The sequence below is a fragment of the Cricetulus griseus genome, chromosome 4 (assembly GCF_003668045.3).
Source record: "Cricetulus griseus strain 17A/GY chromosome 4, alternate assembly CriGri-PICRH-1.0, whole genome shotgun sequence".
Taxonomy (NCBI): Eukaryota; Metazoa; Chordata; class Mammalia; order Rodentia; family Cricetidae; genus Cricetulus; species Cricetulus griseus.
The window spans coordinates 172,375,653-172,399,079 of NC_048597.1; the positions used below are offsets into that span (position 1 = coordinate 172,375,653).

A 23,427-nucleotide genomic window follows, 5' to 3' on the forward strand; every position below is an offset into this window, starting at 1 on the left:
TGTGTGTGTGTGTGTGTGCGCGCGCGTGCGTGCATTTAAATGTGGGTGCCCATGGAGGCCAGAAGATCTCAGATTCCCCTAGTCTGGAGTTGCAGGTATTGTCTGCCCAACATGGGTGCTAGGAACCTAATTCAAATCCTCTGCAAGAACAAAAAACACTCAACTGTTGAGCCATCTCTTCAGCCCCCACAAAAAAATATTTGTATCATTTAAACTTAAAACTGTTTTCTCGATGCATATCCATATGTGACAGCAATGTACTTTCAAAGACTTCCTGTGTCATTGCTCTGTTATGTTGATCTATTGTTATTTTTTTATTATTAAAGGATCTAGAGATTGAAAATGAAGATTTGAGAGAGAGGTTGAGGAAAATTCAGCAAGAGCAAAAAATACTCCTGGATAAAGTCAATGGCTTACAGTTACAGCTGAATGAGGTAAATAGTCTGTGATAACTTTCTTTACCCCAATATTAAGACTCTCTGCTGATGCAATAAATCAGATCAGGCTGAATTAAAGTCTAGGTTTTAATCTGAGTAAAGCATTCCCAGGTGGTCCCAGGGGAAGAGAAGAAACTACAGGGAGAACCACATGGCAGGTGGAGTGGGTGTGGTCTTGAGCATCTCAGGGGAAGGAGCTGACCCTTGGTGGACTTTCACAGGGATGGGGGTCTGAAGAGGGCAGTCAGGGGAGACCTCCAACAGTCTGAATTAAAAAAAAGAAAATCCAAAGCTATTTTACCACCTGTAACAATCATCCACAGTCAATCTTTGCCTGTGGCCCATCTCTTCACATAAAATGCACAGAAAAAAGGAGGTGAAATTGGGTGGTAGCCCTTTTTGGGTGTCTTAATCTTATTGGGGCTAAGCTCTTCCCTTCAAACATTTAATGTTATACGTGTGAAGTAGCATTGGAGAGTTGGCAGGCTGACAGTGGGTATTTAGTTGAGAGGACAGATCACCATGGGCTGCTGTACCTGAGGGCCTTCTTGTGGGAGACCATGCTTCATTGAGTTTTGTACAAGCCAGATGGAGTGAGGAGGTAGGTCAGGGCCATTGTTCCAAGCAGAATCTCAGAAGCAGTGACATGTGGGTGCATCCTCTGGTGTGTACGAAGTTGAATGTGTGGTCCAGAGAGGTGACTCAGCAGTTAGAGGATGTGCTTCTCTTACAGAGGGCCTGGGTTCAGTTCTCAGCATCCACACCCAGGTGTCTACAACCACCTGTAACCCCAGCTCCAGGGGATCTGACATCCTCCACAGGCATCTGCACTCATGTGCACATATGTTCACACAAACACAAAATACATGGAATTAAAAATAAAATACAGATGGATGTATAAGAAATTTCAAATGTAAAAAATGTCCATAAATGTAAGAAAGCCCATAAATCATTATTTTTAGACTGGAAGGAGAAAATACTTGTAGTCCAGTTTAGCTGAGGATCTTTGAGTGCGTGTCTCATCCAGGATGAGTTGTCATGGTGAAGGCTGAAGTGATGCTTTTGTTCATGCAAAGAGGTACGCCATGGTTGTCCTTTCAGATCCCAAGTTCTCTACTCCTGCAGTGGATTTTAGATGCTGAACCTAGGAGCACTTAGCTGGTAGGCCAATCACATCATCTTGCATTGAAGCCACTTTGTCACATTCAGATGTACAGCTCCTGAGTTCTCCATTCATTCTTGAATTGAGGAAAAACCAAAGTGTTAGATATCCTAAGAGATCCCCAGCCCCAGGATGTCGATACCAAGTAGACAACCGAGAAACACAGAAGCAATGGATTATGCAGGGAAAGGAAATCCAAAAATAAAACTCCAGATCGTCCACTGTTAGTATTATCCATAAGACAAGAGGATGTTTTATCTATGAGTTAAAAATAGGATGTTTTGAAAAAGGAACATTCTATTCCAAAAATAAAACTGGGAAAATGTCCCATAATCTAGGGAAAGGTAAGGACTTAGCAAGTATGAAAAGTCAGAGGTGGGAGAGCATCTGAGTTAATTGGTCTCCCAGAAAGAGAGATGAGAGTGACGGAAGTCAGCACAAGGACTGAAGATTGTTGATGGAGGAGGAAGAGCGCGTGAGTCTGGTAGATTCTTGACTCAAGAATCAAAATGTTTTTGCAGTTAGTGAGTAGAATTAATGACAGCTCACAGGACAGACCTGTTGCCCAGAGTCATACCTCCTCACATCCTTGTCCCCAACCTTAGAGACATGCACCACACATTCTGAAGATATTTTCTAAGCTCATGCTCTTCAAGGAAAATGTTCAAGAATTAAAATACATTTCTTCTTCTTAACCTTAGGAAGTAATGGTTGCTGATGATCTGGAAAGTGAGGTAGGTGCTACATTTTGTTTTAAAGCCTACAGATGTCTTGTAAATGGAAGGTAGGACTAAAGTGACAATTCAAGGTAGACATGAACACTATTTCTGGACTCTATAGTATAGACTTTAAGTATAGAACTTGACATAGTATAGACTTTATATACAGACGTTACATGTAGACCTAAATAATATGGACTTATGTATTGACTTTGCACATGGAACTTTACATACAAACATGACATATAGACATTTTACATGTAGACCTTCACATACAGAACTCTACATTAGCCTTTGGTCTGGCTAATGAAACAGTGTAATGCTTTCATCTGCATGTTTTTACAACAACATCTTAATTACTAAAGTAAAAATTGTAAATGGAATACAGAAGCTGTGTATGGCTGGAAGACTGTTTTGAATGTAGTTTTCATGAAACTTGTTAAGGAAACAAACTATTTTAATTATAAAGAAGATGTCTGAAAATACTGATTTAAAACAATGAAATTTCAAAAACAAAAAAAAGCAAAAAAACAGCAATGAAATTACAAATGTTTTAACAATATTGCTTGTAGAGTTGCATTTTGTTGGTCTATTTCTATAAATTAGAAACTCTGCTAATAGTTAAAGTCCACCAGATTGAAGACTCCCTCCAGCCAGTCCCCAGCATATTTCCAGTTCACATTTTCAAAGTACATGTTTACCCCTTCTTAAACACAGGACCAATTTATTTTTCCTTCACGTTTCAGAGAGAAAAGCTGAAGTCCCTTTTGGCAGCTAAGGAAAAGCAACATGAAGAAAGCATAAGAACCATTGAGGCTCTGAAAAGTAGATTTAAGTATTTGGAGGTACAGAAAGATTAAATTATTCTTCTTTACAATGGGTAGTGGGAAGGGGTCTGGTGTCAGAATTGAACTTCAATTATAAATCCACTCTTTACCTGAAGTCCCTGAGCTTGTGGCCACTTTGGCAGAGCTGGGGTATCTTTCCCTAACTTCATAGACTTAGTAGGCTAGGTAAGAGCATTTTAGCCAATGGCATATAGATGACATTTAGTTCCTTTCCAGACACTCTTCCCTAACTTTCTTCAGTGTTGATTTGTACTTTTTCAAAACCTTATATATTGTTTTAACCCTTGAACTTATAGTGGTGTGACTATAAATAGGGAAATAAGATGTAAGTGAGCAGTAATGCCCACAGCTCCTAGGAAGCTCTGTGGAGTAGGGTTCTCTTGCTGCAGGAGAGCCTGCCGATGCCGCCCAGGCTGCTGTAATCTTCTCTGTTTTGATCTGGGTTGTGATTAGACAGAGGTGCGCATGTGGAAGGTCATTGCACTGCACAGGTAATATTGGGATACTTGAGTAAATTGTATGAACCCTTCGAAGGTTTTATAGAAACACAGCTTTATAAGCTTAAGAATAAGCTGATGATGTCACCTTCTATTTTTGTCCACATTTGTGGATGACATTTTAAGGTTGGCTGAGAAATTGAGCAGTAGGCGGTGTTTTCAAAGCTTTGGCTGTAGGTGGGGAGCTGCTCTGTGCAACATGCATGCATTGATACCAGTGTAATCCCCATGCGAAGGCTTCATTTTTGCCTGTACTTGGAGGGTTTTGGACAGAGGTTTCCCCATCAGGGGCTTACATATGGGAAATGACAGAGCCAGGGTTTGAACCAGGCATCTTTGAGCTTCCCTGCTGTACTCTTCACTACCCTAGGGTGCTTACATGTTCATTAGAGCCTGATACCTGAGATTTGGATGCTATTTATTATTTAGTTCTAGGAGGTAAATTGAAGATGTCTCAGAAAATCGCATTTTTCTGTAGCTTTAGACAAATGTGTCAAATTTAGAATTTTAAATAAGGCTATGATAAACTAAAGGAAATTAAGTTATTTTTCTTATCTCAAAACCAGTATGTATTTTTTATAAAAATTGTACTTATAAAAAATGTGTATGGTGTTTTGCCTGCACCCATACCTGTGCACCATATACCAGGGACCCACAGATGTCAGAAGAGAGCTCTGGATTTCCTGGGACTGGAGTTACACACAGTTGTGAGCTGCCAGTGTGGGTGCTGGGAATCAAAGCTGGACCCTCTGGAAGAGCAATGAATGCTCATAACTGCTATATTTATTTATTTTTTAAATAAAAATCATAGTTGAGCTAAAAGTAGGTAGTATAATTCTTAGTGTTAATGAGCACATGACCAAGGCCTTTTATTTCCTCTGCATAATTTCCTCCTTCAGTGGGTGTGATCATGTTATATATATATATATGTCCTGTTTAGTCACTTTCCCACCACAACAATGGGGACATTTTCCTCAGTCAGTGCAAATTCATTGTGAAGAATTTTTACACAGGCAAATTTTTTAAAGCAAACAGAAAATCCCAGGGCGTACTTACATGTTTTTATGAAATTAGCCTTTTAATCCAGGTCTCATTATTTATAGTAAATCTCCATATCCATGTTCCTAAGCTCTGCATCCATAAATTAAAGACAGTAAATAAGAAGTAATGGGAAATTTTTCCTATTGAACATGTACAGATGCATTTCTTCTTGTTATTTTCCCAAAGTAAATCCGTACACCAGCTATTTCCATGGCATTTACCTTCTGCTGGACATTATGAATAATCTAGAAATTAGTTAGAATATGTGGGAGGGTGTACATCGTCCAAGCCATGCTCTGTACTCCGTCCTGTGAGAGATCTGAGAATCTGTGAGTGTCCATGATATTACTAAAGATTGCATGTCAAAATTATGTGGAGGTATTTATCTTGTTAAAAATTGGGGGAAGCCTGGGCTCTCTAGAATGAAGCTAGTTTTATGTTGTAATTGAGAAATTAAGAAAAGATTAAAGCTCCTGTATATATTGTGTCCTCCTGCCATAAGCACATGTAAGTCCACATAGTGACTGATTATAGGCTCTAGTATTAAATGCTTACCTATGCTTACATGTGCTTCACCCTGCATGTAGAGCACTGACATCAGAGGTGAGTTAGTTTAGTTGTGAAACAGCAGGCTGTAGGTGATGTTAACTTAGGTGTCAAATACTGGGCTGTTTGCCACGCCCCTAAGCTGAAGGTTGGCATTGAGCTGTTGGAGCTGACACATCCTGACCCTGGGAGTATCTATCATATTTTTGCCTCTACACTAGTCTGTGGACATCCTCACTTGGGAAATGGACAGCCCAAGTGCGTGTTAACCCAGGGTGTCGAAGCATTTTCCTCACTGATGGCATTCTGCCATGTGCAGGCCTTTGCCCTGGTTTAACTTGGCAACAGCAGTAGTCTACACCTCAACAGCTCTGAGAAGAAGGGATTCCAATACCCCCGAGTCAGTCCCAGCTGTGGGAAGGGAAATGAGTCCTTGCTGTGATTGTGGCCACTTCCTTCCCTCCCAGGCACAGCAGTAGCAAATGGGAGGCATCGAAGTTTCGGTTCATTTGCAGCTCATTCTTCTTGTGTTCAAAGCAGTGCAGATTTCCCTTGAAGCTCTTGACTGAGTTTGTTAAAGTGCTTCCTCCCACTGACCCTAACTGTTGCTAGCTCTCTGTCCCTTTTAGGCTCAGCTGGAGCAGCACTCCACAGGAGCAAGGCATATCCAAAGGTGTTTTCAAGGATGGGACTCTTTAGAATTAAAATAGCGCTTGTGACAAACTGGGACCATGTACACCTAAAACATTTTAATTTGCACTTCTGATTTCAGAGTGACCATTCAGTACCTGGAAGTTACTCCAGTAATCGTAAGTATGAACACATGGGCAAACAGTGATAGCTGTACCTCCCTATACATGGTGCTGCTACTGGCCAGTGTCAGCCACCGTCTCCATGTTACACCCTAGCAGGTTAGCTCAGATGAGCACTTGGCCTCCAAAGTGAAATGTGGCACAGAGGTCCTGCATGCAGTGCTCAAGAGCCCAGAAGAGGGAGGGCTTGGAGTCCCTGGAGATGAAGTTTACGGATGGTTGTGAGCAGCCATGAGGGTACAGGGAATCAAACCTGGATCCTCTGGAAAAGCAGCCAGTTCTTTAAACCATTAAGCCATCTCTCCATCTCAGGATTTATTATTATTTTTTAATGGAAAGAAACAAATGTTTTCTGATGGGGAGAAATTGATCTCAGTGCAAATAAGTATTTCACATGTTCATAAGCAATTATTTATTATTTTAGGATTACTCATAATTTATCTCTTTTTATTCCCTAGTTTGATACAGTTTCTCTGGAAAACCTATCTTTTTGCTTCTCTAGCTAAGAGCAACAGTAATGTTAACCTATAAATTTGACTGATTAAATATTTTAATCCTATTTAACCTAGCAGTCTTACAGATTTCTTCTTTTAAAGTATATTTTATTTTAAAATATGTGGTTCTGTGTGGATAAGTATGCCCACAGAGGCAAAGGGGGAGGGGCATCAGATTCTCTGGAGCTGGAGTTACAGGCGGTTGTGAGCCACTTGATGTGAGTATTGGGGACTGAACTCATATCCTCTGGAAGAATAGCAAATGCTCTTGCCCACTAAGCCATCTCTCCAGAAAGCCTTACATATTTCTGAAAACTACCCTTAGTGCCTGTTGTTCAGCTCATTGTAGATGCTTTCCTTTTACTGACAGAAATACTACAGAAAAAAAATATAGCTACTTAAAAGCAAGAAGCTTTATATTGCACTGCTTTTGTTTTGATTATATAATAAAGGACGAGAAATTATATCTATTTGTAGCTCACAAGCCAACTTTGGCATGAATATTTAAAATATCATTTATTGGTTTTAATTAGGAAAAGAAGACATGCTTCATAAACAAGGTCAAATGTACCCTACAGACTCTCAGGTGAGACTTTTGTTATTTAACTTAAAAAGCTATCTAAAGGGGCCAGATATGGTGGTGCTCACTTTTGTAGGTTAATCTCTGGGAGTTAAAGGCCAAGTTGGTCCACATAGCAAGTTCCAGGCCAGCCTGGAACATAGTGAGACCCTGTCTAAAAAGAAAAAGAAAAAGAAAAAGAAAAAGAAAAAGAGCAACAACAAAACCCCATTTTAAAAAAGTTGGGTCTGTCTAAAATGAAGAAACCTCTGTATATCTGCTAAGTATGTTAGCTCTGAGTAATGTTTTCATGGTCAAAGTTGGTCTTGCTTTTTAGACTTTAATAAAAGTAAAAGTACATATTGCTGTTTCTAGGGTCCTGGTAGAGAGTTTGTAGTTGACAGTGGCTTAACCAGCAGGCTGGACTTCCTCTGCCCTGCCCTATGATCTTCAGCCTTCCTCAGGAGTGTTAGCGCTTCTGTGTGCCATGTAGGAGGGCACCAGTATAAGCATTCAAAAGCTGTAGTTGGAGCCAAGTGTTGGTGGCTCACGCCTTTAATCCCAGCACTCGGGAGACAGAGGCAGGTGAATCTCTGTGAGCTCGAGACCAGCCTGGTCTCCAGAGCGAGTGCCAGGATAGGCTCCAAAGATATACAGAGAAACCCTGTCTCAAAAAAAAAGAAAAAACAAAACAAAACTGTAGTTAGGCATTGAAATGCATTTTTTTCTTTGCAATTAAATAGTTATCCTCTGTTTTAAAGTTGACTTTCAAAACAGAGAAAGTTTCCAAGAGGTAGAATATTGGCTAATTTCCTGTCTATTTATCTGGCATGTATGAATTCCTAGGTCCCATCCCCAGTGCCGCAGAAATCTGGTATGCTGGCACATGACTGTGAGCTCTTCACTCCAGGGGTGGACAGGAGGAGCAGAGTTTTTGTGAGGCTTGGCTATTGACACTGTCTCAAGAAAAGAGTCACAATGAAAGAGTGCATGACAAAGATCCATGAGTCTTCATGAGGGGAGTAGCTAGGTCCCCAGCATTTGGGAAGACCAGAGAAATATTTTATTGTAATAATATATAAATAGCATGGAAGTTGCGACTCTGCATATATAATATTGGCAAATTATACTAGATTTAGTCCAAAGATAATTGAAACCTAGTCTACAAGCAGGCCAAGGCCAGGGAAGTATTTTATGTTGACAATTTATGTTTCTCTTGAAAAAAAGCAAGGCAGTTTTAATTTACCCCAATAGCTTAAAACAAAGCATTCTGCCCATTGAAATAATAGAATGTCGTCATGGCCCATCATATTTATTGATGAATTAGTACTTATATAAAGATCATTGTTGCTATACAAGAAAAGTAAAAATATTTATATTGAGTATCTCATAATTATATACCCTGATAGTTGAACTCTCTCTCTCTCAGAAGTTCAGTTATACTTCTTTTTGTGTCAGCTTTAATCAAGGGAACAAGGTATCCATTAAGTTTTATATTAAGATTATGTGCTAGAATTTCTATTTATCCTCTTGCTAGAAGGAAAATACATGTCTTTTTTTTTTTAGTTGATTGACATTTCCCTGACAATTCTCATACAGTGTGGGCTTATTTTGGTAGAATTTTTAAAATTTAAAAAGCATTATATTGAGTTAACAGTGAGAGTCCTCAGATGTCACATATATTTTATTAGAAATTTAATAATGTGTGTGATCAGCCAGGTGGCTTAGCTGGTAAAGGTACCTGCCTACAAGCCTGATGACCTGAGTTCAAACTTGGGACCCACATCATGGAAGGATAGAATCAACTCATAATTTGTTCTCTTATCTCCATATATGTGTACCTCCCAAAACTAATAAATAATAGATAATTAATATATAATTCTATGAAGTTATTTACATATTTAAGATTCAATACTTGGGGGTTCTGATGGCTTGTTTTAGAACCTAAAGTCTAGGCAGATAACATAATGGAATAGTAAGCATGGTTTCCTAGAACTGGTGTTCTTCTGTAATGGAGACATGTTGAGTTGAGAAAGGAACCCAATTTCTTTAGAAATTGACCTAAAAACTCACAGTGTTTTAAGTGTATTGAGGAAATCCTACCCAGGACTGTTTTTCTTATTATAAATCCTTTATTTTTTTCCCACACCAATCTCTCCCATTTTACTGTCTGAAAACCCTTTGACTGCTTATGATGTAGATGGTCTAGAGCCCTCCATAAAACTGGAGTCATCACAGTGTCTTCTTTAGGCTCTGTGTTTGACGTCTGTTTTTCCTTTGCAGTGTATATCCCCGGGCGTACCCACCCATATGCAAAGCAGGTCTATGTTAAGACCTCTGGAGCTGTCTTTACCCAGTCAGACCTCATACTCTGAAAATGAGATTTTAAAAAAAGAGTTAGAAGCCATGCGAACTTTCTGTGACTCGGCAAAGCAAGACCGACTGAAGCTCCAAAATGAACTGGCTCACAAGGTAGCAGAGTGCAAAGCCTTAGCTCTGGAGTGCGAGAGAGTCAAGGAGGACTCGGATGAGCAGATCAAGCAGCTGGAAGACGCTCTCAAAGATGTGCAGAAGAGGATGTACGAGTCCGAAGGGAAAGTCAAGCAAATGCAGACCCACTTCCTGGCCCTGAAAGAGCACCTGACCAGCGAAGCAGCCACAGGGAGCCACCGCGTCACTGAGGAACTGAAGGAGCAGCTGAAAGACATGAAAGCCAAGTATGAAGGGGCTTCAGCAGAGGTGGGCAAGCTGAGGAACCAAATCAAACAGAGCGAGATGCTGTTGGAAGAGTTCAAGAGAGATGAAGGCAGGCTAGTGGAGGAAAATAAGAGATTACAGAAGGAATGTGGCACGTATGAAATAGAGAAGGAGAAGAAAGGAAGAAGGGTTGTGGAGTTGGAGGGCCAGCTGAAAGAGCTGGCGGCAAAGCTGGCGCTTTCCATCCCCAGCGAGAAATTTGAAAGCATGAAGAGCTCATTATCCAATGAGGTCAATGAGAAAGTGAAAAGGCTAGCAGAGGTGGGAAGGGACTATGAAAACTCTCTGGGGGAAATTCGACAGCTGAAGAGGGAGCTGGAGAGTGCCAGGGCCAAGCTCACCCAGCACATCAGACCAGAGGACCATGAGCAGCTCAAGAGCAGGTTGGAGCAGAAGTCTGGAGAGCTGGGGAAGAGGGTCACAGAGCTAACCCTCAAAAACCAGACGCTACAGAAAGAGGTGGAAAGAGTCCACGTAGACAACAAGCGTCTCAGCCAGCAGGTGCACAGCCTCACGGTGGAGATGGAAACGTGCTACGTGCCTTTAAAAGCCAACGAGGAGATGAAGAAATCCCATGATGTCAGTGTGGAGGATCTGAATAAGAAGCTTTCAGAGGTAACACAGAAGTACACGGAGAAGAAGTTGGAAGCCGAGAGACTGCTGGTGGAGAAAGACAGGCTGACTAAGAATGTCAGCCGCCTGGAAGCTGTGTTTGTAGCTCCTGAAAAACATGAAAAGGAGCTAATGGGTCTGAAATCCAATATTGCTGAACTCAAAAAGCAGCTGTCTGAACTTAATAAAAAATGTGCAGAGGACCAGGAGAAAATTCATGTACTCATGTCTGAAAACACAAGCTTGAAAAAGACTCTGAGTAGCCAGTATGTGCCCACAAAAACCCACGAGGAGGTGAAGGCCTCGCTGAGCAGCTCATTGGAGAAAACCAACAAAGCCTTGCTTGATGCCAAAAAAAGGTTTGACGACATAAGTCAGGAATGTTCAAAAATAAGAGACGAGAATGGGGTATTGAGGAGGAACCTGGAGAACGTTCAGAATCAAATGAAGGTTGACTGTGTGAGCCTAGAAGAGCACTCAAAAAAGATGAACACTGTGAGTCAGAGCCTGAAGGAAGCGCAGGATGCTAACGCTGCTGTTCTGGCCGACTACCGCCGAGGCCAGGAGGAGATCCTCACACTGCACGCTGAGATTAAGGCCCAGAAAAAGGAGCTCGACACCATCCAGGAATGCATCAAGCTGAAATATGCTCCACTGGCCCGCTTGGAAGAATCTGAACGCAAGTTCAAGGCCACAGAGAAAGGACTGAGGGAGCAGTTATCAGAGCAGACGCACAAGTGTCGCGTCAGGGATGAAGAAGTCAAGAAGGGCAAGCAGGAGAATGAGCGGCTGAGGCAGGATCTTGCTGCCCTTCAGAAAGAGTTGAAGGGTAAGAATGCTATGGTGGAAGAGGCCAGGGAAGCAGAAAGAGTGCTAAGTGGGAAAACAGAAGAACTCAACAAGCAACTGAAGGACCTGTCCCAAAAATACACCAGTGTGAAGAACGAGAAAGAGAAGCTGGCAGAAGAAAAGGCCAAGCAAGCCTCCGAGGTCCTTGCAGCCCAAAATCTTCTGCAGAAACAGCCCATCCCATTGGAGCAGGTGGAGGCTCTAAAAACATCTCTCAATGACACAATCGAGCACTTAAGGGAAGAACTGAGGGATAAACAGAGGTGCCTGGAGAAAGAGCAGCAGTCAGTGAGCAAGCTTCAGCAGCTGCTGGAGAATCAGAAGAACTCCTCTGTGCCCCTGGCAGATCATCTGCAGATAAAGGAGGCCTTTGAGAAAGAGGTTGGAATCATGAAAGCCAGCCTGAGAGAAAAGGAAGAGGAAAGCCAGAACAAAACCAAGGAAGTCTCTAAACTCCAGACAGAGGTCCAGAATACCAAGCAGGCGCTGAAGAATCTAGAGACCAGAGAGGTTATCGATATGTCAAAATACAAAGCCACAAAGAACGATCTGGAGACCCAGATTTCCAACTTAAATGACAAACTGGCCAGCCTGAATAGGAAGTACAACCAAGTGTGTGAAGAGAAGTTCTCTGCCAAGGACTCAAAGGAATTGCTCCATCTCAGCATTGAGCAGGAGATCAAGGACCAGAAGGAGCGATGTGACAAGTCCCTGACAACAATCATGGAGCTACAGCAGAGGATACAGGAGTCTGCCCAGCAGATTGAAGCAAAAGATAACAAGGTAGGCATGGCACAGCTGGAGTGACTGTGCGGAGGAAACCCTGCATGGTAGACCATGACTCCTTAGCATGGTATCCCACAGATAGGTCTATAAAACCACTAATGTAGCACCACCCTTCCAATTGACTATGAGTATGTCAAAAACCTCTGAATTGAAAAAGCACAAAAATCAAAGGCTTTCTTCTTTCTGTTCGCTCAGCTGACAGTTAAAGGAAAAGGGGAGAGTAAGGTTCAGAATCTACTGGGCGTCTGGCTTCGAGAAGTCAAGGTCACTGGGAGCATCCAGACTCCGTCTCCCTACTCACCTATTCCCATGCACTGAGCCCACATCGCTGTGCATTCTGCCCACAGGTTTCTACAGACCTGGCCTGCGATGTTTTGTCTTTGTGTGGAGCTGTGTCCTGTGCACCCTTTAACACTCCATCTTTACCCTGAAGACCGCAGTGGTCAGTCTAGCCTGCAGCCAACAGTTCCTCCAAAACACAGGCTTTATTAAATTAAAACATTTTAGAAGCAAATTTATAATTTATCCTTCCCTGTCGGTTTTCTTCCTGAGGTCCAATTTTACAGAACAGCTACATAATAATATTTTTAAAACTGGTAGATGTCTAGTTTGTACCATGGAGATGAAATAGGAAGACTGATCCCAGCTTAGTGCATTCACTAAGTAATTATGAAGTGGCCTCTACCCGCTTGGGAAATATGGAATGAGTAAAAGCAGGCTCAGAGCCAGCCCTCCTCAGCAGCACGTCTCCCCATAAGATGCAGCATTTAAATCCACTCAGCTTATGTGCAAAGTCATTAGGATGCAGTAGCACATCATTGTGATAGCTAATGCCTGCATCTACTTACACATATTGCCAGTTAGTAAACAGTGCAACTCCCGGGACTGCAGAGATGGCTTAGCAGTTAAGAGCACTTGTTGGCTGCTCTTCCAGAAGACTTAGCACCAATGTTGGGCAGCTTACAGTCTGCTGAAATTCCAGCTCTGGGGGAACATGATGCCATCTGCTGGCCTCTCTGGGCCCTGCATACACACACACAAATACACAAATAAAAATAAATCTTTTGAAAACTGTTTGAATAAATAATACAACCCTTGATGGGAAGAAAAAGTTAATTCTGTGTGTGTATGAGCCAAGCTCTTTTACTTTTCATGCTCCATCTAATACAACCCCTTTCCAGTGTTCAAAGCATCACCTCAGGGATAGTTCGGGTGCCTTGGAGGCCCTTTCATGCTCCTAGAACACGAAGTTCATGGTCCAGTCCTAGGATGTGCAGGATGTTTATTCTCAATTTGGTGTTGTTTTTGGAAGAAATTTGCTGAAGGAAATTCAGTCTGAGAACTTATAGGAATAGCACACTGTGTTCTGTTGGTAGAGTCTTGGCAGCATCACACCTGCTGTTTACAGTTGTGTCTCAAGTGAGGAGTGATTTCTGTGCAGAGATGTTCATCAGAAGTGATGGCCTGTGTTTTCCTACAACCTCCCTCTCTCTCAAAAGATAACTGAACTTCTGAATGATGTGGAAAGACTAAAGCAGGCGCTCCACGGCCTTTCCCAGCTCACCTACACCAGTGGCAGCCCCACCAGGCGGGAGAGCCAGCTGGTGGATACTCTGCAACACCGAGTCCGGGATCTGCAGCAGCAGCTGGCTGTGAGTGTCCAGGGCACTGAAGGGTGGGGCCAGCTGAATATGAGTGTGTGTGTGTGTGTGTGTGTGTGTGTGTGTGTGTGTGTGTGTATGTGTGTGTGTGAAACTTCCATGTAGCTGACGTCACACTCCAGTGTGTAATCTTTATTTAATGTTACCATCACTTAAGGAATGGCAATGTCATTTATTTGATGCCTACTGGATGCCACTACGATTAGCATTCTGTATTTTCTCTCTGAACTGTGGCTTTACCACTGTTCTACAAAGCAGGGTAGTTTAAGGAGACATGTTGGCTCATGGCTTTGGAGGGGCTGCATCTGATGTGGACCTTCTGGCTGTGTCCAACATGGTAGAAACTGTCACACAGGACAGCAAGAGTGGGAGGGCCCAAACGCACCTCTCACAAGGACCCCTCTCTGGCAGGAAGAAGCCTGTGATAATGACATCAATAATGCCATTATCAACATTAGATCTAAACGCCTCTTACCTATGGGCACAGATGATGGGGAACTATTTCTAACATGTGAGGTCTGAAGCACATTCAAACAGCTCTTTCCCAGGCAGGAAAGGCTAGCAGTCATTTGGGACATTCCAAAGAAGAAGGAATAACTTCATCAAAACTATCATTTTGATGAGTGAAAGGAAGGTAGAGGATCTTTCAGGCCACGAAAATAGTGTAAAAAGACCCATTGAGGCAGAATCTAGCCACCATGGCCAGAGAGTAACAAAAGGCGGGCCTAGTGGGTTGTGACCATGCATGCCTTAAGCCAGCATCCTAGAAGCAGAGGATGGGGGTGGCTCAGCAGGAACAGCACTTGGTGCACAAGCCTGACAACCTGAGGAACACACACATAAAGGTGGGAGGAGAGAACTGCTCTTCAGAGTCGTCCTCTACCTCCATGTGTGCCCAGTTCTCACTCATGTTCTTCCTGTCCTCCTCCTACACTAAAACAACAACAATGACAATAATAATAACAACAACAACACAGTTTTTTTTAAAGACCTGAGCTTGAGATTTCTAACTCAGCAGTTAGAAAGTCAGAAGCATATACTGCTCTTGCAGAGGACTCAAGTTCAGTTCCCAGCACCCACATTGAGCAGAACAGCTCATAACAACCCATAACTCCAGCTCCAGGGGATCTGATGCCTCTGCCCTCTGCACTCACACACACACAAGCATGCACATGTACATCCACAATAAGAAAAATCAATATTAAAAAAGACTTTGTTTTTACTGTTTGAGACTGAGTTGTGGAGGACTTGGAAGAACAAGCTGGTAAGTTTGGATTTCCTCAAAAGTATAAGGAGGCAGCCCCTGAGGTCTTTGAGCCAGCAATGATGAAAGGGAAGAGCTAGCTCAGCCCTGTAAACATGACAAAGGGGACACCGGAAACAAGGGGATGGGAAGCTTTTGCAATGGCCTGAAGCATAAGTTGGCAAGTTCATAGCAGTAGAGGTAAACTGAGGCAGCAAACCCCTGTGACCTAGGGTAAGTGTCATTGCTTTCCCGGGAATATTCCTATGCATTATGGGAAAATCTTAACACTAGCTCTGTCATATGTAATGCTGCATCTGTGGTTTGTTCTAAGAGTGGCAGGAGGGAGCCCTTTAATAATCTGCCAGTCTACAGTAGGAGGTGTCAGGACAGCATTTCCATGAGCCTCTTGGTCTTGCAGATGTTGGTGCTGATGTTCTCATATGTCTACTTTCCCACGGTTCTAGGATGCTGACAGACAGCACCAGGAAGTCATTGCTATCTATCGGACACACCTTCTCAGTGCTGCACAGGTAAGAACTGCTGTGTCTTTGGAAAAACTAATCATCTTAGAGAAAACTAAAATACTGTTTTTATTTTTTGAATAAACTTACATGAATGTAATTGACATTTGAAGTTGCTCTAGCCCATATGCTTATTTAAAAATAATTGTGTTTCTTTTAATCATGGCTTGCATATCTCCCAGAACAATTTACAAAGCTATACAGCAACACAACATCTTAAATTTAGTGTTGTCTCCATCTGCTTGTCACTCATCTTCTAGACAGTTTGGCAACACACGATGGCAGCTCACATTAACAGTGTCGCTAGCTGGGATAATGCCTTGACATCGCACGTGGCTGTCAGCAGGAAGAGGGAGAGTAGAGGGGACTGCATATGTTTCCCGGTGGTTTAGGGGGGTTCTTTGAAGTAGAGAAAACTTAGTCTGAAAAGGACAAAGGGGAAATGCATAGAATTGTAATAATTAGGGGAAATTGATCTGTTGTGAGGTAATTGATATTTATTCATGGAGCTTTAAACTTGGTGAAGCAAAAGATTGTAAATCCTCTTCCTTAGTGGTGCCTTGAGAAAGCCTTTCCAAAAATCATGCTAAGAGAATGTTTAGGGTGTGAAAGATGGGCTGTTACTGCTCTGTGGCAGCCATGTGAATAACGTCTCCCGAGTTCTCAGAATAGATTGTTCAAGAAGATGTACTGGAAGAGACAAATGTTGGAATGACGGGTGAAGGGTAATAGGAATTATTTGGATTTGAAAAGTGTTAGGGCACACTGTTCTGCTCAGAAGAAAGAAAGAAAGAAAGAAAGAAAGAAAGAAAGAAAGAAAGAAAGAAAGAAAGAGAGAGAGAGAAAGAAAAAGCAGGAAGGGTAGAAGATGGGTGTCGAGGGCAAATTTCAAAGAAACATGATTTTTTAAAAGAGAGAGAGAGAGAATGTAAACAGTAAACATACTGTCTGACATCAAATTCTTAAATCAATAGTCTACTTTGTTATAGGGATGGAAGGGGCACTGAAAAAGAGGGATGGCATATGAAGGATGCGTCCCTGCTGCTTTTTGGGTGGGTAGGACATTTGTTGAGATCTGAAAGATTATTTCAATTATTAGAGCTATCAGTGGGCAATAGAGTAGGATGCTTATGAGGGGAATTAGAAAAGCCCAGATGGCTCAGTGCATAAACACACTTGCTGGTCAAGCATGGGGACCTGGGTTCAGATCCCAGAACCCATGTAAAGAGACAAGCATGGGGCTGTGTGAGTGCCTGTAACCCCAACTCCCAGGATAGTGGAGACGGGATAATCACTGGGGCTGCCACCAGCCTAGCTCCAGGTTCAATGAGAGACCCTGTCTCGAGGGAATAAGCAGTGTTAGTGATAGAGCCAGACACCTAATGTCCTCTGTTTCCTTTAAAATATAAATGACAAACACACTCAACTTTACAACAAGGGAGATGCCAATGTGTTGGAAGTACCTTTCAGCTATAGTGTCAGCCAAGTGTTTGGAAAGTGGAGTCTTTTCAGCTCTGTCTGGTGGAAGTGTAAATTGCTATTTATAATACTTTGGAAAATCAAATATTGAGCTAGCTTTTTATTGTTGTTATGTGGTTTGGTTTTTAGAGTCAGGTCTCATATAGCCCAGGCTGCCCTTGAATTCCTGATCCTCCTGCCTCCACCTCCTGAGTGCTGGCATTATAGTTGTTCCCCAGTGCTAAGCCTGCCTTTTGAGCCAGCCATTTCTTCTCCAAGTATCTGGCTGTAAAGATTGTAGTGTGTGTGTGTGTGTGTGTGTGTGTGTGTGTCTTAAATGTCTGATATTAGGGAAGAGGCAAAGAAATTTAATGTCTATATACTGGTATTTTACATAAAAAATTAACAGTTAGCTGGCCCTGGAGAAAAATAGCTATGACACTTGGTGAATAGGCAAGCTGCAGAGATGTGTCATCTAGCTTATGTAAAAATTGTAAGTATGGGAATTATTTTTCCTCAGTTGCTTTTCTCCTTAAAGGGGAAGGTCAGGGAGATGGCTGAGTGGGCAAGGCACTCATGCTAGCTTGAGGACCAGAGTTTAGATCCCAGCACCATAGAAATGCTGACTAGCTAGCTAGCTAGCTAGGAAGACTCACACCAGTCAATGGCAAGCTCTGGTTTCAAGTGACAGCCTCTGCCTCTGTATAGAAGGTAGAGAATGTTTGAGGACACACGTGTGTATGCATACACATGCTTGTAGCTTACTGTTTCTAATGTATATAGCCCTACTCAGCAGAGACCATTGCTGTCATTGGTTCTTTTTGCTTGTAAGTGTTAAGAGTCCCTCTTGTGCACTGACGCCTTTATTTCATGGGTGAGTTCCTCTTGGGGTACTCTTAGCATGGTGATGGGTTTGCCTGTGAAACAGCCAGATGTGTCCTAGGATAAAGGCTTCCCCTTCAGAGTGCAAGATGACACACACTGTTTCTTCCCTTCCTCCTTCTCTCCAGGGTCACATGGATGAAGACGTACAAGCGGCCTTACTACAGATCATACAGATGCGACAAGGCCTTGTGTGCTAGTGTCAGCTGACCCGGAGCCTGTCCTGCTGGTGCTATGCATTCTGGGTGCAACTCCATGGCTCTTTTTGGCCTTACTCTGATAGTATCATTAAAATAAAATATATTTTGTTCTGTTGTTGAGTTTTACTTTATTTTTATGGGACAAGCATATCACTGAGATGTTCAGTTGGTTCAAACCTTAGATTTTGTGTACGTTCATTTCATACAGTGGCAACACCATGCACCTTGCCTTGTTTCAACTGCATCTTTTCTATTTATACTTGTTAAAACTATATCTTACCTACTAAAATGTGAGCCACTTGAATGGGTCCATCTGGAAAGGGGCTGAAATAAGCACTTAAAGATTGATTTTGGGGAAATTAATTTAGCTGATAGCTATTTTTAAGTGGATCAAAGGATCTTCCAGGGGCTGAGGAGATGGCTGAGTCAGTAAAAATGCTTTCCAGGCAACCATGAGGACCTGAGTTCAATCCGCAGGACCCAGTTTCCTCCCCCAGGTGCAGCAGTGTGCACCTTTAATCCCAGTGCTGAGGAGTCAGAGAGAGCAGAGTCTGAGGTCGTCCCGTCAGATCAGCCAGCTTCGGTTCAGAGACCCTGTCTCAAAAAGTAAGATGGAGAGTGGTTGACAAAGATGCCAGATGTCAGCCTCTGGCCGCCACATGCACGCTCACACATGTGCACATACATCTTACAGACAAATCGTTTTTTTTTCCCTCGTGTGGTCCTTAAGCCTTACATACTGTGGAGGAGTGGACTATGTGACCAGCCAAGGTGCATCTTTCTTGAGCAGCATAACGAGTGCCTTTGGCTTTGTTTTTTTTCTTACACTAATACCTTTTAAGATAGACTTCTTTTCGTAAATGTTTTGCAGCGCTAAGTTACACTTAGATCAAGAACAGGCAGGCACAGAATATTTGAGGAATTTATAAGAAGATTGCCTCGTGGTCTCCATGGCAGAGCTTTACTTTTGTTACGTGCAGTTGACTTCCTCGCCATGGCCTTTCAAGTGAGAACAAAGAGAAACGGTGTGCAAACTTTTCCAAAGTGTCAAAAATTTGACTTTTCTGAAGTTGCTTTGACATTTGTTACTGTTGTAATCAAGCACTCGTTATATGTGCGTCCTCCAAATGTTTCAGACTTATTTATAGGCACGTCATCTGAATGGGATTAATAATGGGAAACACAAGTTTCTTGCAAAATTAGCACTAGAGAATTGATTTGGGGAAACATCGTCAAGTTTTAGACAACAGTGCCACAATGCAGGAAGCTGCCAGAGGAAAGACAGCAAGAAGATAATGGAGTTGGACATATTTATGGTAAATTCTCTAACCAGTTATTTCACTAACTACATCTTACTAAGGAGAATTTATATGTCTTTATTTTGATTAATATTTTGTTTGCTGTTCACACTAAAAAGCACTAATTTGACATTTAGCAAGTAATCGCACAAATGGATCGTTTCCGCTGAATTTTTTGTGTGTGTGGTGCATATATATATATGTATATGTATGCATATATATGTGTGTGTATGTATATATGTGTCTATACACACACTTATACACACACACATAAAATGTTCATGTGTGTATGGGTGCATGTGTGTATACATGCAGTGGTATATGCATATACAGAGGCCCTAAGTTGATGTTGAGTATCTTCCTCCATTGCTTATCACTTTATTTATTGAAGTAGGGACTAATCTAGCGATAGGCTAGATTAGTTAGCCAGCTTGCCCTGGGGATCCCTCTGTGTCTCTGGCTCCCTCGTGCTGGGGTTACAGGTGGCCCACCAGTCCTGTCTGGATCCAAACTCTGCTCTTGGCACACACATGGCAAGTGCTGTATTCACTGAGCCATCTCCCCAGCCCCCGAGTTTCCTCCCATCACAAATTGTGCCTTAATAATCCTTGAGCATTCTGAACCAGTTTTTTAAAATCCTATCTTCAATTAATACAGTTGGAAAAATGGCCACTCACACCAAGGATATGCCATTGTATTTCTTTTTTGAAAAAAAAATTAAAAAAAAATACAAGGCTACATTAGGGACTTCCATGCAAGGGTGTAATGACTTTGAAGCATATTCACCCCATACCCTGATTCCCACCTCACCAGTCCCCCTTGTTACCCTGGTAGTGTGACTTCTGCTCTCATGTAATCTGTATTCATATGGTTTATATCTCTGTAAAGTTTGGGAAATGAGAAAAAACATGTGATATCTATCTTTCTGAGACTGACCTTATTAGCAAAACATTGTGGTCTTCAGTTGTATGCATTTTCCTGCAAATGGCACAGCTTCATTCTTTATCAGTCAGCATTTTCCACATTTCCACTGTCTAAACAATGAAAAGTCAGAACTGATTTGTTTTTACTTCTTGAGGTAGATACAGAAAGTTTTTTTTGATTAGAAGTGTTTTAATAGAGAAAAATCAAGAAGTAAAATATTGTTGAAAATACCTAAAATATATTCATTTGTCCAAAATGTCATAAATTGAATGGGTAGTAAATGTTATCGTTATTAAAATTATGTACTCAGAGTGACACAGAAAGTTTTACATGAGCAAAATATGGTTCCTTAATTGTTATATTTAGTATTTTTTTTTTTTTGTCGTGAATTCTGTTTTCAGAGTTCTGGGGCACCTATTGAAGTCTAACAGTGATATTATGGATTGAATACCTATGTTCAGAGCTGTGTTTTCCTTAGTAGTTGGGGAAGTAACCTTATGCATATTTTATTTTGTGTTTTAAAGTGTGTGTGTGTGTGTGTGTGTGTGTGTGTGTGTGTGTACACATGAGTGAAGGTGCACATAGAGGCCAGAAGGGGACTCCAGATCCCCCTGGAGCTGGAGTTACAGATGGTTCTGAGACTCCTGACGCAGGTTCTGGGAACCAACTTGAGTACCCTGCAAGAATAGTATGTGCTCCCCATCACTGAGCCTTCTTCCCAGCCCCGGCATATTTAATTTTGTCTTCACCTGAAAACTGTTTTCTTTAGAATTGCTCTGAGTATCCTTATAGAAGGCTGGAAAGCTAAGTAGTCTGTTTCTTATTTTTGGAGAATTTAGAGCGAAAGCTGTCAGAGTCTAAATATGGAACATGATAGTCGTTTTGGTTGGCTATCTGTATCCCTTTAAGCCGAACCTGTTGTCAGCCACTGACCTGTTGAGGTGCCAGGCTGAAATTGCACTTTAAAGCATTGGCGACTAAAGCCTGTTAATATAAAGAGTGGAACATAGATCATGGGAGATGCTTGTCTTGCTGTTTTGTGTCCAGAAAGACTGTGAGACCTGAAGAGGCCAGTTGTCATCTACAGATCTGCATGTTCTCTGTGAGGGTCACTGAATTCTAACAGAGGTCTGATCCTTTATTCTTTATCATTGCGACATCATCAGGCAAGCTTATTCTTTTTGACCTTCAGCCAATATTAAGAATTATCTGTTAAATTGGGGCCATAGAGGGGCTGGAGAAGAGTACATGATGTTCTTGCAGAGTACCTAGGTTTGGTTTCCAGAATGTTCTCCACATGAGGCAGCTCACATCTGCCTGTAACTCCAGTTCTAGGGTATCCAGTGTCCTCCTTTGGTCTCTGCAAGCTCCAGGCACGCACATGATATACATACATATGTAAAGATACACATATACAAAAATAAAAATGTACATGTTGGGCTGGTGAGATGGCTCAGCAGGTAGTGGCACTTACCACCAAACCTGACAACCTGAGTGCGATCCCTGGAACCCACAAGGTGGGAGGAGAGAACCGACTCCAGCAAGCTGTCCTCTGATCTCCATACACTTATAAAAATGGGATGTGTGCCCTACACTACACACTCAACACCCCAAATATTACCTATTAAAATGAAATATTCCTGCAGTGACTAATCATTAGGTATACCTATCTTGTTCTAAAATCCCAGGTGAAGTTAGTGTAGTTTTTGTTATGAATTGGATCTTAAAGGTTAGTTACCAGCTTGTCGTGCAGTGTGTGTGTGTGTGTGTGTGTGTGTGTGTGTGTGTGTGTGTGTGTGTGTGTGTGTGTGTAGGAATCTTTAGCAGGGCCTGTGGAAAGATGTTAAGGCATCGGATAGTACCCACAGAACCATCTCTCTGACCCTGTACTCACCTTTGCCTTAAGTGAATATATAGATTTAAAAGTGAAAAGATGAAGCCAGGACAGCATCTACTCTCTCACAAGTCTCCCCCGCACCCCAGGCAGTGGGAAGGCTGTGGTTAGCATAATCGGGCATGTGGCATTCTTCTATGTATTAGAGTGCGTTCCGTTATTTATGCCTGCTTGAACAAACACCACCAATGAATGGATCCAACCAAAAGAAGATAACAAAAAAGTCATATGTAAATGAAAAACAGGAAGACTTAATAGGGCTGTTTCCCTAGCTATATAGACACATGATCTGGTCACATATAGTATGTATACATATTTATATATGAATTTATATTCAATGAAATAGAGGAGAAGACATCAAGAAGACAATGTTCCCATAATTGTCATTTGCTATCGAGTTGTCTTATCTAATAGGCACCGCTCTTATTTATTTTATGCAGGTTTGCAGATTTATTTTGTTTGCTAGCAGACCTGGGAATATCCTGAATTCTGGAAAGAGTTTAGAGAGGTTATTGCCTTCTTAATAATTTAGAGCGTCTATTGCTGTGCCAAGTCAGAAGATTAACATTTAATAGAAAAAATTATATATCTATAATTCAGTCACGGCTATTAGATCAGATGGATTTTACATTAAGTGAAAAAGATGTCGAGCATTTAAGGGCCATTAAACCACAGGACTCCTTTATTAGGTTTTAAGGCCTCCGAGCCAGGGGCCTGCTGCGAGGAGTATTTATTTTACATATACAGAATGCATTAAAGATGGAGAAAGGGCACACATTTTCAAAGAAAACAGGCCATGAAAAATTGTGATTTTCCACACTGTGAGCAGCTGCCGTGCAGAGTCCGTCTTAGTTTATAATAATTCGTTTTATGCATCATTAAGTAGCTTTCTCAGAGATGAGGAGCATAGGGTGAAGGCCATTTCCCAGTGGTACCCGAAAGAAGGCTGAGTGATGGCGTCTCCTCTGTCGGGATAGGACTTTGAAAGATCATATTCCCAAGTCCTGAGAGGAAACTGAAGGTTACAGTGAGAATACCTCTCCAGAAGTCCTTTAAGGACTCTAAAAACAGGCAAGGCTAGCAAATGTTTCTCTCTTTCTCGTGTGTGTGTGTGGGGGGGGGGGTTATTCACCTCTCCGTGCGTATGTGGAGGCCAGGGCTTGACTGGGTATCGTCCTCCATTGTTCTCAACCTTAGTTTTTGAGTCAAGTTCTCTCAAATGAA

At 41.9% G+C, this 23,427-nt stretch overlaps 1 protein-coding gene across 2 annotated transcripts in view; it reads left to right on the top strand.

Annotated features, from left to right (window-relative positions):
- The window catches only part of Uaca (uveal autoantigen with coiled-coil domains and ankyrin repeats), an 87,571-nt gene extending 69,369 nt beyond the window's left edge, over nucleotides 1-18,202 (top strand). For both annotated transcript variants that reach the window (XM_027414837.2, XM_027414838.2), the window contains exons 11-19: nucleotides 327-434; nucleotides 2,301-2,333; nucleotides 3,065-3,163; nucleotides 6,023-6,059; nucleotides 7,090-7,142; nucleotides 9,399-12,116; nucleotides 13,619-13,771; nucleotides 15,491-15,556; nucleotides 18,016-18,202. In XM_027414837.2, coding sequence (XP_027270638.1) covers nucleotides 327-434; nucleotides 2,301-2,333; nucleotides 3,065-3,163; nucleotides 6,023-6,059; nucleotides 7,090-7,142; nucleotides 9,399-12,116; nucleotides 13,619-13,771; nucleotides 15,491-15,556; nucleotides 18,016-18,087 — 3,339 coding nt within the window. In that variant the 3' untranslated portion in view covers nucleotides 18,088-18,202. The remainder of the gene's footprint in view (nucleotides 1-326; nucleotides 435-2,300; nucleotides 2,334-3,064; nucleotides 3,164-6,022; nucleotides 6,060-7,089; nucleotides 7,143-9,398; nucleotides 12,117-13,618; nucleotides 13,772-15,490; nucleotides 15,557-18,015) is intronic.
- Nucleotides 18,203-23,427: the final 5,225 nt, after the last annotated feature.